The 14332-nt window shown below is 42.4% G+C and overlaps 1 protein-coding gene across 1 annotated transcript in view; it reads left to right on the top strand.

Annotated features, from left to right (window-relative positions):
- The window catches only part of Stx7 (syntaxin 7), a 41907-nt gene that overhangs the window by 14607 nt on the left and 12968 nt on the right, over positions 1-14332 (top strand). Inside the window, exon 3 of the mRNA XM_075947554.1 lies at positions 14212-14281. Within this exon, the coding sequence (XP_075803669.1) occupies positions 14212-14281 (70 nt within the window). The remainder of the gene's footprint in view (positions 1-14211; positions 14282-14332) is intronic.

Below are 14332 nucleotides of genomic sequence, written 5' to 3'. Positions count from 1 at the left end.
GTCCACTTCAGCAACATTTTTAACTCATTGTGGCTTAATTTGCATTTCTCTAATTTGAATCAGGATTTTTTTTTTTTTTTTTTTGGCGAATGTAGCTGTTAGGAAACTCAGAGGACAGAACATTCTGTAATCCAGCAAGCCGTGTGTACCTTGTCTAAAATCAGAGACAAAGAGCATGAGCTTGAACAAGCTCTTTTCCTAGAGTGTGTTTTTTTTGGGTTTTCTGGGTGGGTCTCTTCCAGCTTTCTGCAGCATCACAGCCAGAGTCTCGGGGACTCCTGAGAACCTTCTTACACGGGCAGTGCGGTGCTTTTCCGCATTTTCCTGAGCTCTGCAGTGCGTATTTACAGGATCCCATAATGGACGCAGCCATTCCTAAGAGCAGCTAGAGCAGCCGTTCTCAGCCTTCCTAACGCTGTGACCCTTTACTGCAGCTCCTCATGTCATGGTGTCCCCAATAAAATTATTCATTGATACTTCATAATTGTAACTTTGCTACAGTTATGAATCATAATGTATAAACATCTGATATGCAGAATATCTGATGTCAGAGCCCAAAGGGGTTATGACTGACCCACAGTTGAGAACTGCTGGTCTAGAGTACTACAAGGATTATGGAGCATTTTATTATAGTTGAAGGTGGGAGTTATAGGCATAAATGTTTCTAGAGTGAGTTATGCCAGAATTAATTAATTTAATAATTGAAGGAAATTGATAAATAGAATTGAGAACAATTAACTATGAAACAATATTTTTGGGAAAAAAGTGTATATACATAGTTGTTATGTTAAGTCTATGCCATTGATGGATAGTTTGTTACTGAACATGGGGATAAGGACATAATTCAAATAATCCCAAGATAACGCCAAAAGATTTTAGTTATTTTTTACTGTAAGGGGAAAACTCACAGACAGAAAACAAAAAGTCCAACCTCAAGGTGTGTAAGGCAGGAATAAGGGAGAGAGCTGGGCAGGCCAGCGGTTTTCTCCAGGTACCAAAAGGTTTTGTCCTAACCTGGTCCAACCTCTGAAAGGTCATTGGCTGAGGGAGGTTCCCCATCACCCAGAATCACACAGATGGCCCTGCTTACATTCTATGGGACAAAACAGTAAGTAGGGTATAAAAAAGAGATCTGTAAAGAAGAGTGGCTGGCCAAAGCAGAAGGGAAATAAGAGGTTGAAGACGGAGTAACCAGATGTAATATATACATGTGTGAAATTGCCAAAGAATAAAATTTGTCAAAAAAGGCATTTGAATAAGTATTTTTTAAAAGGAGACTCGTAGGTGGCGAAAAACTTTAAGAAAATAAACTAATCAAATCCATTGGTACCAAAGCTTTCCATCAGGGACTAAGAGCAGTCAAGAATACACGCTGTTCTTGCAGAGGACTGGGGTACAGCCCTCAGCACACATGGGGTGGCACACAAACTCCAGTTTCAGGGGATGTAACACCCTCTTCTGACACCCCTCCCCCCAGGCACATGATTCACATGGAGGCAAAACACTCATACACATAAAATAAAAAGCAAGCAACTCTAAAAAGAAAAAAAATTTAAAAAGCTTTCCCATCAGAAATTGAGTATAGCAGTTTCTGCTGAAGCTTCCTAATAATACCACAGTTGCTTTTCCACATAGGTTTGTTTTCTGACGCTCTCTGGGAAGGTACATGTAAAATTTGAGCCTTTGCTATTAATGTTAAAAGAAGATAATAGAAACAGGTTTTGTGGTAAAATCATTTGTTTCATTTTATGTCATATGCCAGCTACAGACTCAACTATTTCATTAAGCATAATATTGATTAGAATTTTAGAAGAATCCGTGCTGTTCAGTAACTGTTCTGACTTCACGCATGCTGTTCTGGTTTATTAAGAATAATCCCTGCTTAGTACTTGATGACATAAGTTTCTTAGGACTTTGAAATGAAGTCAGACATCTCTATAAAACGATAGGTTCTTAAGAGGGAGTGGGCTGGGCAAACTGGGGAGGAGTTAGGAGTGAGTCTAGCCCAAATACATTGTCTGAAATGCTCTAAGAATTAATAAAAATATTTTTCAAAATACAGGTCCTTTTTCTCTGGCCTAGTAAAGAGACATATAAAATAAAGAAGCTAGTATTTTGACTTTTCTTTTTGGAGCCAGAGCAAGCTCCCCCGTAAAAAGCACTCCAGTCCCAAGAAGTGAGCAGATTTGCTGGAACCATGTTTACTCAGAAAGGGGAAGTGATTTTATGCAGGGGTCTTTTGGTGGAACGAGAAGGTGGAGGAAAAGGAGTTGGCAACTCAGCCTTCCCTCCTCCTGTGCAGTCGAGTATGCCTCCATTTCTCCTGCCACAGCATCGGAAAATACGGGGCTGAGATTATTTCCCCCCTTGCATACCAGTAGCTTCGGAGTTGTCATAATTTTGCCTGAGTTGTTGACACAGCACTGAGGGAGGTAGGAGACTATCTCTTATCCATGGGAATCTTAAAGAGAAAGACACCTTTTTTTCTCTCCGGTGACTTGTCCTGCAGGTAGAGCGTGACTGCTGTTTGTGAGCCATGCATACACTCTTGTTTGTTGTTTTATCCACTAAATTCTTTTTTTTTTCTTACTGAGTGGTTTTAAGGTACTTCCTGGAACTTTCTCACTTCCCTGGGTGTGACTCCTGTCGGGGCTGATGCCCTGAGCATGAACTCTCTTCCCTCTGGTATACTCTGATCTGGGAGATTTCCCTGGTTGGATCCAATCTAAGTGCACAGCCCACTGGTTTGTATGTGATCTTGACCTTGTCTCTTCATTTCTACACCGCCCCCCCAACTGCCGGGTTCACTTTGTTCTCACTACTTCAAATGATAGCAGCCTCCAAATTGTTCTCTGCTTCCTTTCCTGCCTACACAGTCTTCTTGCAGCATAAACAAGGCAGACTTTTAAAACTATGGATCACCCCCCCCCCCCGCCACACACACACACACCACCCATTAAAATTCACCTGTGACTTTCCTGGCTCTGTAATCAAGCTTGAACCCCTATACCGCTCACACCCTAATCTGCCCCCACTCATCATCTACCTCAGGTTCTTTCTGCACCTTCTTGGAGTGACCCTTTTTAACCTCAGGGCTGTGGTGTTTGCTTTCTTTTCAGTTGGCTCCTTTAGGGACAGTACATTTCCTTAGTGATGCCTTATTCGACCTATTCTCTAATAATTTCTTCATCAGCTCCCTTTGTTTTTATAGTGTCTTCTATCAGAAAAATTTGGAGTATAATTACAATTTTTTTTCCTGTGTCCCCCATTAAAATGTTAGTCTTTGAGACAAAGGTTTCAATGTTACAACCATCAAAATATTTATATGAAATTCTTTTTAAAAAATAAGGTTATAATATACAAAAGGTATTGTTTTTTTCACTATTTACTTTTTCTCCTGCTTCTGCTACCTTCATGTGGTTCATTATTGGATGTTACATCTACCTTTTAACAATCCTAACAATCCCTTATTCTTGGAAATTTTATCCCAAGATTCCATGCTTATTTATGACTGGGGGATCTTGACATGTATGCCGTCTGTATCAGTGCATCCTTGGAGAGCTACATAGATTAAACGCAGTGTTGCCCATATGATGCTACATTTACTTACATAGTTACAGTTATTATTAGCTTTATGCACCATGAGTATAATCTGTGTCCAGTGATTGATTGAGCCACAGTGTTGCTTCCCTTTTATGAAGTTACAGTTTGTGGCTAGTTGTGCAATAGCCTCATATGCATTTGGTCGGCTGGAAGTTGACAAGTTATTCTTTAGGTTTGACTAGTGTTTGTTTCCTGGAATTATTTAGACAATTCTTGACCTTTACATGTTTCCTTATTAAACTGTTCACTTGTTTGTTCTTCACCAATTCCTGAGTAATATTTTTCATTATAGAGTTATTGTCTTTTATGTGTTTACCAAACAGGGTTTTTCATAAAGTAGTTGATACTGTTAGTTACTTTGGAAGAATCCACATAGGACATGCATAGTGTTCTACTTTGGTATATTTATGGTTCCTAGTCTTCCTTCTATGGTATAGTTATCGTGATCATTGAAGAAACCAGCAATGAATTAGTGATGTTAGTTATGACCTTTTACTTCTATGAGATGAATTCGTCTTCATCCTCTGTGAAGTCAAAGAGCCCGTCCACAGATGTAACCAAGGTTTGCTTGTAGCATGAACCACTACGTGGGAATGTGAAAGTCTTTGCCTTTAATACAGTGCAACTGAGACCTGCCCACTGGGAGGACTCAGAGTATTGCCTTGCTGCTTGGCACGAGTTAAAAGGAGGTTGGTCAGGAAATATCTGCCGATTTTAGCTATATTGTCTTTTAGGCTGGTTTCTTTGTTTGAAAGTGATTCTTGCTATGTGGCTCCTGTTGGTCTTGAATTTGTAATCCATCTGCCTCCAGAGTGGTGAGATTCTAGCATGTATAACCACATCTGATGCCTTAATCTAATATTTTATTTTAATTTTTTTATTTTATATGCGTGTGTGATATGTGTATGGTGTGTGTGTGTTTATATGTAAGTAAGTAAGTACAGGCATATGTTTCATAGTGCAGAGATCAAAGGACAACCTCAGGAACTCACTTGGGACAGGGTGCTTTGCTGTGTGTTGCAGATGCCAGGCTCCCTGGCCAGTGAGCTTCTGGGGACTGTCCTGTCTCAGCCTTCCAACTTGCCATGGGATCACTGGGAATATAGAAATGTGTGACTCTGTTTGCTCTACATATCTTCTAGGGGTTTGAATTCAGGGTCTCGTGCTTGTGTGGCAGACATTTTATCCACCGAGTCAGCTCCCCACCCTTAACCTAGACATTTAAGACCCTTTACTTTGTATATTCTGTGTCTTGTGTTAAGTACCGTGTGTTTTAAAAATGCTGCTATCAGATTTTACCATCAAGTCTATCAGATAAGAAAACTTGGAATGCTTTTGGAATGCTTAAGTTGCTTGCTCAAGTTCATACAGTTATAGGAAGTTTGTGTTGGGTCTCAGGACACTCTGATTCATATAACATTGTGTGTTTAGGTCTTGTTGTATTGTCTCAGAGTGTTCTCTCTCTCTCTCTCTCTCTCTCTCTCTCTCTCTCTCTCTCTCTCTCTGTGTGTGTGTGTGTGTGTGTGTGTCGTGTGTGTGTGTGTCGTGTGTGTTTGTAATTTGTCCCAATATATGAAACATCTATTATGTGCTGGACAGTCTGGATGCTAGAGGTATGCCAGTGGATAAAACAGATGTTTGCATCTGTAGAGTGAATGTGTAGTGAGACAAGACATAAGATAAAGATGTGAATTAAAAGGAAAGATTAAGTGGTTTGAACAATAGCAATAAGAAAACCACACTGTATGCTACAGGGGACTGTATCTATGAGGACAGTATCTGGGGGCCAAGTTGACTTGCCGAGGAATTAATGGTTGAGCTGATACTTGAACTCATCTTTTTTTTTTTTTTTTGGTTTTTCGAGACTGGGTTTCTCTGTGGTTTTGGAGCTTGTCCTGGAACTAGCTCTTGTAGACCAGGCTGGCCTCGAACTCACCGAGATCCGCCTGCCTCTGCCTCCCAAGTGCTGGGATTAAAGGCGTGCGCCACCACCGCCCGGCTTTGAACTCATCATTGAAGCAACTTGCAGAATGCATCTTGCAGTGTGAGGATGTTTTGAATGGGGAAAAGACAGAGAGAGGGCTGTTCAGATGACAGCTCACTTGAGGTATTAGATGTGAAGAGGAGCCAGTACCAGATTAGATCAGCTTCGCAGGCCATTGTAAAGTCTTTCACCATGGCTATAACAAGGGTTTGGATAGAGGCTTAACAGTCACAGTGCAGAGGCAGAGGGGGCATGGTTTCAGATGTGTCAGAGTGGTTAGGCTAGAGGAAGTGTGCAAGGGAGCAGATACAGTAGATGGACCATGGTGTGTGTGTGTGTGTTGTATCAAAAGGCCAGTAAAGAGGAAGGTGAGAAGAGGCTGTGCTGATCAGCTGTGGAGTCAGCATGCCAGAGGGAAGGAGCCCTGTGCACAGAAGGTGATTGTAAGGGATGTGCCTGGCACGAAGCTGGAGTTGTGCAGGGGGCGCAGCACGTGACACTATAGGAGCATGCAGCCATGGCCAAGGGTGGAATCGTTTGGGGGAGCAGTGGAAGGCTCAACCACTTGTGTACTGAAATCCTCAGGAATTAAGACGGGAGTCTGGCTGAGCAAGATAAGAGTGAGCCAAGAGCTACAGCTATCAAAAGAGGCAAATGTGGCTGACCTACCAGAATGCCTAAAACTGCTCTGGACATAGGAGATGGGTTTTGGCACTTTCTGTGCATCAGTTCCTCTGGTACTCACTCAGACTTCATTTCAGAATTTGCCTTCTCTTCTCTCCTCTCCTCTCCTCTCCTCTCCTCTCCTCTCCTCTCCTCTCCTCTCCTCTCCTCTCCTCTTGTGCTTATTATTTAACTAGGTCTCTGGTTCTCTTGTGGTCTTCCTTCCCACATTTTAAGATCATCTTTCGTGTAGTTGCAGTGCCTCTTTGTCATTCTACGGCGGGGGGATGACTTTGATTTTCCAGTCGGGAGGTTGACATGTGGAAAAGAAAATGACAGTTTTCTCTGCTCAAGGACCCCTCCTCCCCAGTCTGTGCTCTGCCCAGGGCGTGGGGGAGGGCTTAGTGACTTTCTTCTTTGCCTGCCAGGATAGTCTTGGCTTTGGGGGGTTGTTCCTAAGCTTTGATCATTCCATAATATTAGTGTCCCAAGATACACAGCTGCCTCTTTCCCAACTGTTCCTCTCCTTTTAGAGAACAGCTAGCCTTCCGTTTAAGTTCTACCCTCCTCTGCCCACCTGCCTTGGCAGGCTGCCCAGTTTTTTATTGCCCAGCACTAGCTAGTGGGTGGGTACCTTTCTCTTTCTTCTCTCTCTCTTCTCCCGTCCTGTTTCAGGTAGGGACTTAATTATGCTCCATATATACCTTGAACACATAATCTAAAGGTGATTATATACAGTATTTTATACTGATATTGCACAGGAAAAAATTTCATAGTGTACAGTTTTCTTCTGTGTCCCTGTGCACATGCTCAGCCTGAGTTTTGAATTTGGATTAGGAATGCTCCATTCACACGGAGCATCTGTGAGCGACAGCAGCTCTTGCTCCTTCACGTGACTCAGCATTCGCTTTGGTCCCTGCCCATCCATGTTGTTACCTGCCCAGTATCTGCTTATTTCTCTTCCTTTGGCCTGTGTTTATCCAGCCTTAAGTTTATTTTAATTTTTATAAAAACATAATTCATAGGGATTTCTTACCCTACCATTTGCATCTAATCTGTGCATCTGGATAGGTGGAGGGAAGGCAGGAAAGGATTCAGAATCAAGCTTCTGCTTCAGTCCTAAAGGAAGCAGATGTGTGTCTTCAGTAACTTAGAAACACCACTGAGTGGTATCTTGGCAGCGAGCAGAGCTCAGCCATTGGGACAGAGGTACGAGTTCGGAGTTTGGACATCATCGCCATATGTGCTTGAGGTGGGCTGGTGACACAGCTGGTCCTCCGCTACTGCTTTCAGACAGAATGGCTGGGCTCCCTCCTGTGTGTGCAGAACATCCCCACAGCCCAATCCTCCTCTGTTGGCTTCCTATTCAGTTTTACTCTGCAGCACCAGGATCTCAATAAGCAACTCAACAATTTACCCAAGAGCAGAGCAGCTCAGCAGTGCGTATGTTAAAACAGGAATGCAGAATATCCTTGCCAAGAGGTCCAGCCTGTTGTGTCTGCTCATCTAAAAATCCGGTTAAACAAATCAACAAGCAAAACCAGTAAAAACAAACCCCACTTGCTTTGAGCTTTATTATTAAGAACCAGACCCACAGACTTACTCTCTATTAATCCAGCATACCAGCAAACTGCCAGTATATGATACTTGGATGATTTATGTGCCTTTCTGCCTGGGCGGGGAGCTGATATGGAAACTAGACATGTTCTAGACCTGAGATTGCTTTACCGACGAAGGGTGAAGTGTGGTATGTCTGTAGGGATGCTAAGCTGGGCAGCAGAGGGTCGGAAACAAGGGACTGAGTCTCTGGAGGCAGAGGCTTTCTTTCCTTCCTACTAGGAAATGGCCACCATGGTTTGGTTTGCCCAGCTAGATGATTAGCTCCTTTCTACAGAAGTCACCAGACAAGGGCAAGAGATAAAGCACTTTGAAAGGAGGCCACTGAGTTTTCAGCAGCCATTGTGTGTGTTCTCTGGGAAACAGCTGACCTGAGCTGGTGAGAGCTCACTGACTCTGGACTGATAGCAGGGGAACCTGCCTAGACCAATCTAGGCCCACTGAATGTGGGGGCAGTCTGTGGGGCCACTGGCAGTAGGCCAGGATTTATCCCTAGTGTTTGAACTGGCATCTAGGAACACATTCTCTTTGGAGGGATGCCTTGCTCAACTTAGATACAGGGGGGAGAGCCTTGGTCTTTCCTCAAAGTGAAGTGTCAGACTTTGCTAGCTCCCCATGGGAAGCCTTACCCTTTCTGAGGAGTGGATGGGGGGATTGGGGTGGAGGGGAGGGAAGTGGGTGGAGCTGGAGGAGGGGAGGGAGTGGGAACAGGGATAACTATGTAAGATGAGAAAAGGCTGCATTTAAAAATTCTTAATAAAAAAAAGGAAAAAAAGGATACAACTTGTATGTTCCAGTTGGTGTCTTTATGATCCCCTCTAAGTTTGGCAGTATATTGTACGTTATGTGTTGTATTGTTATTTGTATGATTCCCTCTAAGTTTGGCAGTATATTGTACGCTATTTGTTGTATTGTTATTTGTATGATTCCCTCTAAGTTTGGCAGTATATTGTACGTTATGTGTTGTAGTTTAGGGGACTTCTGCTGTGATGGAGCACCACCATCAAAAGCAAGTTGATGGTTTATCCTGAATCACAGTCGACTGAGGGAAGCCAAGGTAGGAGCTCAGACCAGGTGGGAACCTGGAGGCAGGAGCTGATGCAGTGACCATGGAGGGGTGCTGCTTGCTGGCTTGCTCAGCCTTTCTTATAGAAACCAGGGCCACCAGTGAAGAGTTGGCCCCTCCCACATGGGCTGGGGCCTCGCCCATTAAACACTGCTTTTAAAAATGTGCTCTGTGATTGCCTACAGCTTGATCTCATGGAGGCATTTTCTTAATTGAGAGTCCCTCTTCCTAATCATTTTAGCTAGTATCAAGTTGACATAAAACTAACCAAGACATTAATGCTACCAAATTCCCTCAGGCACTAGTGGCAGTAGCAAGGATATTCTTACTGCTTGCTTCTGACTCATGACCACGGTTTGCTTCTGGTAGGGTCCCGTGCTGGCTCTCACTGTCTCCAGTACAGGCTGCTTGTCCCTCTGCCTTGTGTTCAGTCAAAGTGAATGACACCTGGGGACTGGGTGGTTTCTGTGCTGAGAGTGCTAAGCAGCTGTGGCTGGAGCCATGCAGTAAATGCCCCGAGTCAGCAGCAGGAAGTGGAATCACATTTCCAAGCCGGGCTGACTCAGATGCCCTTGCAGGTGGCCTTTCCTGGTAGGTGCCCTCTGGGGAGCAGAAGACTGAATCGGAGCCTCAGGGTCACACCAGGGTTGCAACAGCCATTTTGCTTCTGACTTGTTGCAAATGTGCCATTCTGGATTCAGTGATAGAGATGTTTTCTGCTAAAAGTGATGGTATATTCTGCCCTTGGCTGTTTGGGGTTATTCGAGGTGCTCTGTGTGGGTTAGAGCAGGATCTGTAGTCCCCAACAGTCTGTCATCCTCACTTGTCAAACATTTACCAGAGCTCCACATTGCCCAGGCTGCAAATCCACTTAACCCCACCTGCACTTTCTGACTGAAAGTGCATACTTTGTTATGAAGCATTTAAGTCCTAGTCCACTAGAGGGCAGCACACCCACACGTGCTTAACAAGAAGAGAGGGTAGGAACTGCTTGGTTTTGATGAAACAATAAAGCACTTTTTGGTGGGTTTGTTGGAGATGATGTAATATTTCTGTTGTGAAAAATGTAGTATGTTTGTACAAATGGTACAAAATGGCAGACAGCGGCAGAAGTGATTTCCTTATTTCATTCTCATAGAAGTCTTGATTTGCATTTTGTATTCTACAATAATGTAGACTTCCTTTAGTAATTAGAAAAGTATTCCTTAATATTTATGCATCGTGTTTACTTTAATTGAATTTATAACAATTGAAACGAATCATGACTGTCCTATAAACTCAGAACACCCCTAGACCATAAACTGAAAGGAACCATACAGAGATGGAGAGAATTACCGGTTTTTGTCCAGCTCTCTAGCCTGCTGGCCATCAGCCTAGCATCGTCTTGCCCTTTCTCTGCTCGTACATTTTCCCTCAGGCATCTTCATGCTACCAGGGCAGCTGAGAAAACCATCTGCGCAAGCCATGGGGTCTTCTGCAAAGAAGTTCATTAGCAGTGCAGAGGAACTGTAATCCAGCTTCTAAATCTACATAGTGGATAAGAATAACCTGCACAAGCCTGTGCCTCCCAGGCGTTAGCAACACATACTTTCGGGAAATTATAGGGCTTCAGCTTGATGCCTAGGCGCCCTTTGTGGAAAGTTTGCCACATTGTTAAGGATTTATGCCCAATAGACTTAGCAACATAAAGAGTTCTCAGTACACTCGGTACTGAGTGGAGCTTGTGAATACAAAATTTAGTTAATATTTAATAATCAGAGCGGGATGTCAGCTTTTCTATTAAAGTATCAAATAGTAAATACTTTAGACTCTTGCAGGCATTGTACAATTTTCTACAAAGTCTTCATTTTGTGGTTTGTGTTTACTCTTTCTATTTAATAGCCTTCTTAGCTTGGGAACTGATCCCGAGCTCATGGGGCATTTGACGGCCTTGGCACAGGATGGTGCCGGTGCCAGTGCTGTGTAAAGTGACGACTCCGGTGCTTTCTTAGTTCATAGCGCCACAGGAGACAAAAGCAGGCTGGCTCCCTCTGCATCCAGTGGGCCTTGCTCTCCCCTTGTGGTGCAAGGAGCTCACTCAGGGTGCTGGGCACACACATCCTCCACTTGACTCATCCCTATTGCTTCCTCAAGTCACGCGCACTTGACGTTTGTCTCCTTCGCGGTGACCAAACCCTCAGACCTGGACACGACCTTGTCAGTGCTTCTGTCACACTGGAAAAATACCACCTCGACAGCCAGGAAATCGCTCTTAATCCCAGCTCCTTTACCAAATAGATAGAGTTTCTCGGACATCAGTTATTCTCTATGGCTATCAGTGTCTTTCTATAATGAAATTGAGTCTATATATATGGTAATTTCAGATTTATGTTTCCAAAGACCTTACCCAGTGTTTGGTGATTTAGTTGATTTTCAAGCTTAGAGCTACTTGAGTCAAAGGACTCTGCAGAATTGCTGTTCATATCCAGAACCTCCCACTGTGTCTGGCCCAGTCATTACAGAATGAGTGAATTAATTACAATTGAGCGCTTAGCAATTTAAAACTCACCTCCTACTTTTGTTGTATGTTTTAGATTTAGGTTTTGTTATGTTTAGATGCATGTAGTTTATTATATAAATTTTAATCTATCCAGTACTTTTTTGTATTTATGCTGTAAAAATATTCATTGAGTATCAGTAGTATGGTAAATCCTGTAAATACAGAAATGGATAAAATATAGTTCTAGTCCTTGTCTAAAAAGAGCTTACTTTTTACTTGTGGTGTATAGTAGGTGATCTGTCCATTTCACTCTGCATCCTAGTACGGAATTAGATAGCTAAGTCTTCCAACTAGAGGTTACTTTTCCATTTCCTACTCTAAGTAATAGAGATGCTACCCCACTATTGCTTTGGGGATTGTCTTCCAGAAGAACACAGATGTTTTAGGTCCTTGTTTGACTCAGATTTTGTAGCATCTGTTTCTATATCTTTTATTTGGGTCTTCATGATACTCTTCTTTCCTTTTCTGGGGTGGATGCTGTGTGAGTCCCGTTCTTCCCTTGCCTGCATCCATGTACTCATTTGAATGCATCCTCTAAGACAATAGCATGGTCCTTAATTGCTTCAGAGTGGAAGGGGATTGTTCATCAAGGTATTTGATTAGTAAGGAATTAGATTCTGGTCTTTTCCGTCTGTGGTAGCCACTAGAACTCCCCTCAAACTTACCTGATGAGGCTCATCTAAAATAGTCTCCACACAGTTTGTTACTTTAACAGTTAGGATTCTTCCCCCTCAAAGATTAATTCTCTGATGCTGCTTTTTATTGATCATGATGTAACAAACTAAAAAGATACCACTATCATAAGACTTTTGAGTGATAGGCCAGATATAAGTTTCCATTATAACTCATCCTTTTTGTTTCCTACAATAAGTACGATTTCCAAAATAAACAAACAAAACCCCCAATGTAAACCATATAAAGAAGAAAAGTTTTTATGTGGCATACTGCCTCTGCTTTTCATAAGCTGTAGCATCTTTACTCTCTCCACAGGGGCGCTGACGTAAGACCTGTTCTGTCCATGTACCCAGCGCAGTCCTTAGTGAGTGATCTCTAGTTGGATATTCCTTCTCTCCAGTAGAACTGAATTCCTCAGATTGTGGACCAGAGTCTAAGTGTAATCTGTATCCAACACACCCTGCATCCAACAGTAAAGAAAAAGGATAAGGGAGAAGGCAGATAGTTAAAACAGGATTCTCAACCAGTTTAGGTGGCCAGCTGGCCCCATGAACACTTTTTGCACATCCTTGATCCTAATGCAGCTATTTATGGCAGACGAGGCTGTGGGTAAGGATGGCTTTGAACAGTAGTTTTCTACCTGTGAGACCATTCCTGACTCCCCATAGACAAAGAGCTAAGCAGGAGGTGGCCAAGAAGGACTGACACTATATCTTGGTGGCTGGGATATAGTTAGGTCTCTACCATGGTAAAGCTACAAGTTGATCATGTAAATGTGTGATCCAAGACACCTGCAAGATCAGTAATGGCAACATTGGCCAGGGCTAACAGCTTACAGACAGCAATGTTACCAGAAATGGACAGAGGGGCTTCAATATCCCGTAACTTAGTAGGTAGCCCATGGACAGTGCATGGTGATCAATCTGGTAGACCAGGTGACATGAAGAGAATGTTCAGGGCCCCATTGTCTTGGCTGTTGATACTCTAGAGAAGTAACCAAGCTTAAGAGTTACCTCACCTTTGTCCAGTTTCTGCCAAAACTGTAAAAACTCTAGACAAGGAATTCAAAGGCCTTTTCCTCTCATTGAAATTCTTTCCTCTCCTAGAACTTTCTCTCACCTTTCCTTAATTTCTAACTTTTCTGAATTCTCCTTTATACAGTAGGTTTTCACTTCACACACTCCCAGGAATATCTTTACTCTTCACTGAAATAAGACAAGAAAGAATATGGTGGCCACAAATGTCTGGAAATAAATCACACTCTACTGGGCTGTGATAGGTTCTGTTACATGCAAAATTCCTGCATCTTTGATATTTTAAGTCCAGACCAGCTGCTTTATAGATTAACCAATAGGCTAGATTGGTCTGATTTGTTTCTCATGGTTAGACTTGGGTTAAACATTTTGGCAAAAGAAAAACGATGTAAGGACTGTTGTGACTCTCTCTCATCACATTCTGTCATATGGTTCATAATGCCGTTTTGTCCCATGTTGGTGCCGACATTGAGCTTATGTTTTAAGCAATGAATTTATCAATGGAAAGGTTATTTCTTTAATATCATCTCCCAGGGACAGCAGAGGCCACTTGTGGTTTTTTCCATTCCTTAGTTACTCTTACCTCTATCAATTGTTGCACAGATGACTGGAATCATTTGTAATTTTGTTATGTATGTCTCATTTAAAGCTGTAATACTCTATATTAAAATAAAGCATGTCATCGCCACAGTAATTGTCCTGTAATTTTCATGCTAGGAGATTCAAGTAAAACTCACATGTACTCCTCTCAGTGCAGTCTTTGGAGCATGGTAAAGAGACTGCCATTTTGGGTAATGAGCACAGTTTCTCATGATAGTGTTCACACTCAGTTTTCTCTTGGGAAATCAGTCTGTTGCTGTTACTGATGAGACAGAAATAAACTATTCATTTTTTCTGTTTTTCGATTATTATTATCTATCACTATGTCTTTGGTTTTCTTTCTTTTCATCATTTAATTGCATTCTAATGTAATATTTCCTGTGGCTGTTAAGTTTTATAACAGTTTCTCATTGATTTTCTATTACGGTAGCTGTGGACATACAAAGGACTCTGAATCAACTTGGAACACCTCAAGATTCACCAGAATTGAGGCAACAGCTGTAAGTTTTGTTTTGTTTTGTTTATTTGTTTTTTTTTGCTTTTTTGGTCTT

This window comes from Microtus pennsylvanicus, chromosome 1, assembly GCF_037038515.1.
Source record: "Microtus pennsylvanicus isolate mMicPen1 chromosome 1, mMicPen1.hap1, whole genome shotgun sequence".
NCBI lineage: Eukaryota > Metazoa > Chordata > Mammalia > Rodentia > Cricetidae > Microtus > Microtus pennsylvanicus.
The sequence above is the reverse complement of the archived record's forward strand: the minus strand, read 5'-3'. Positions and strand labels throughout refer to the sequence as shown.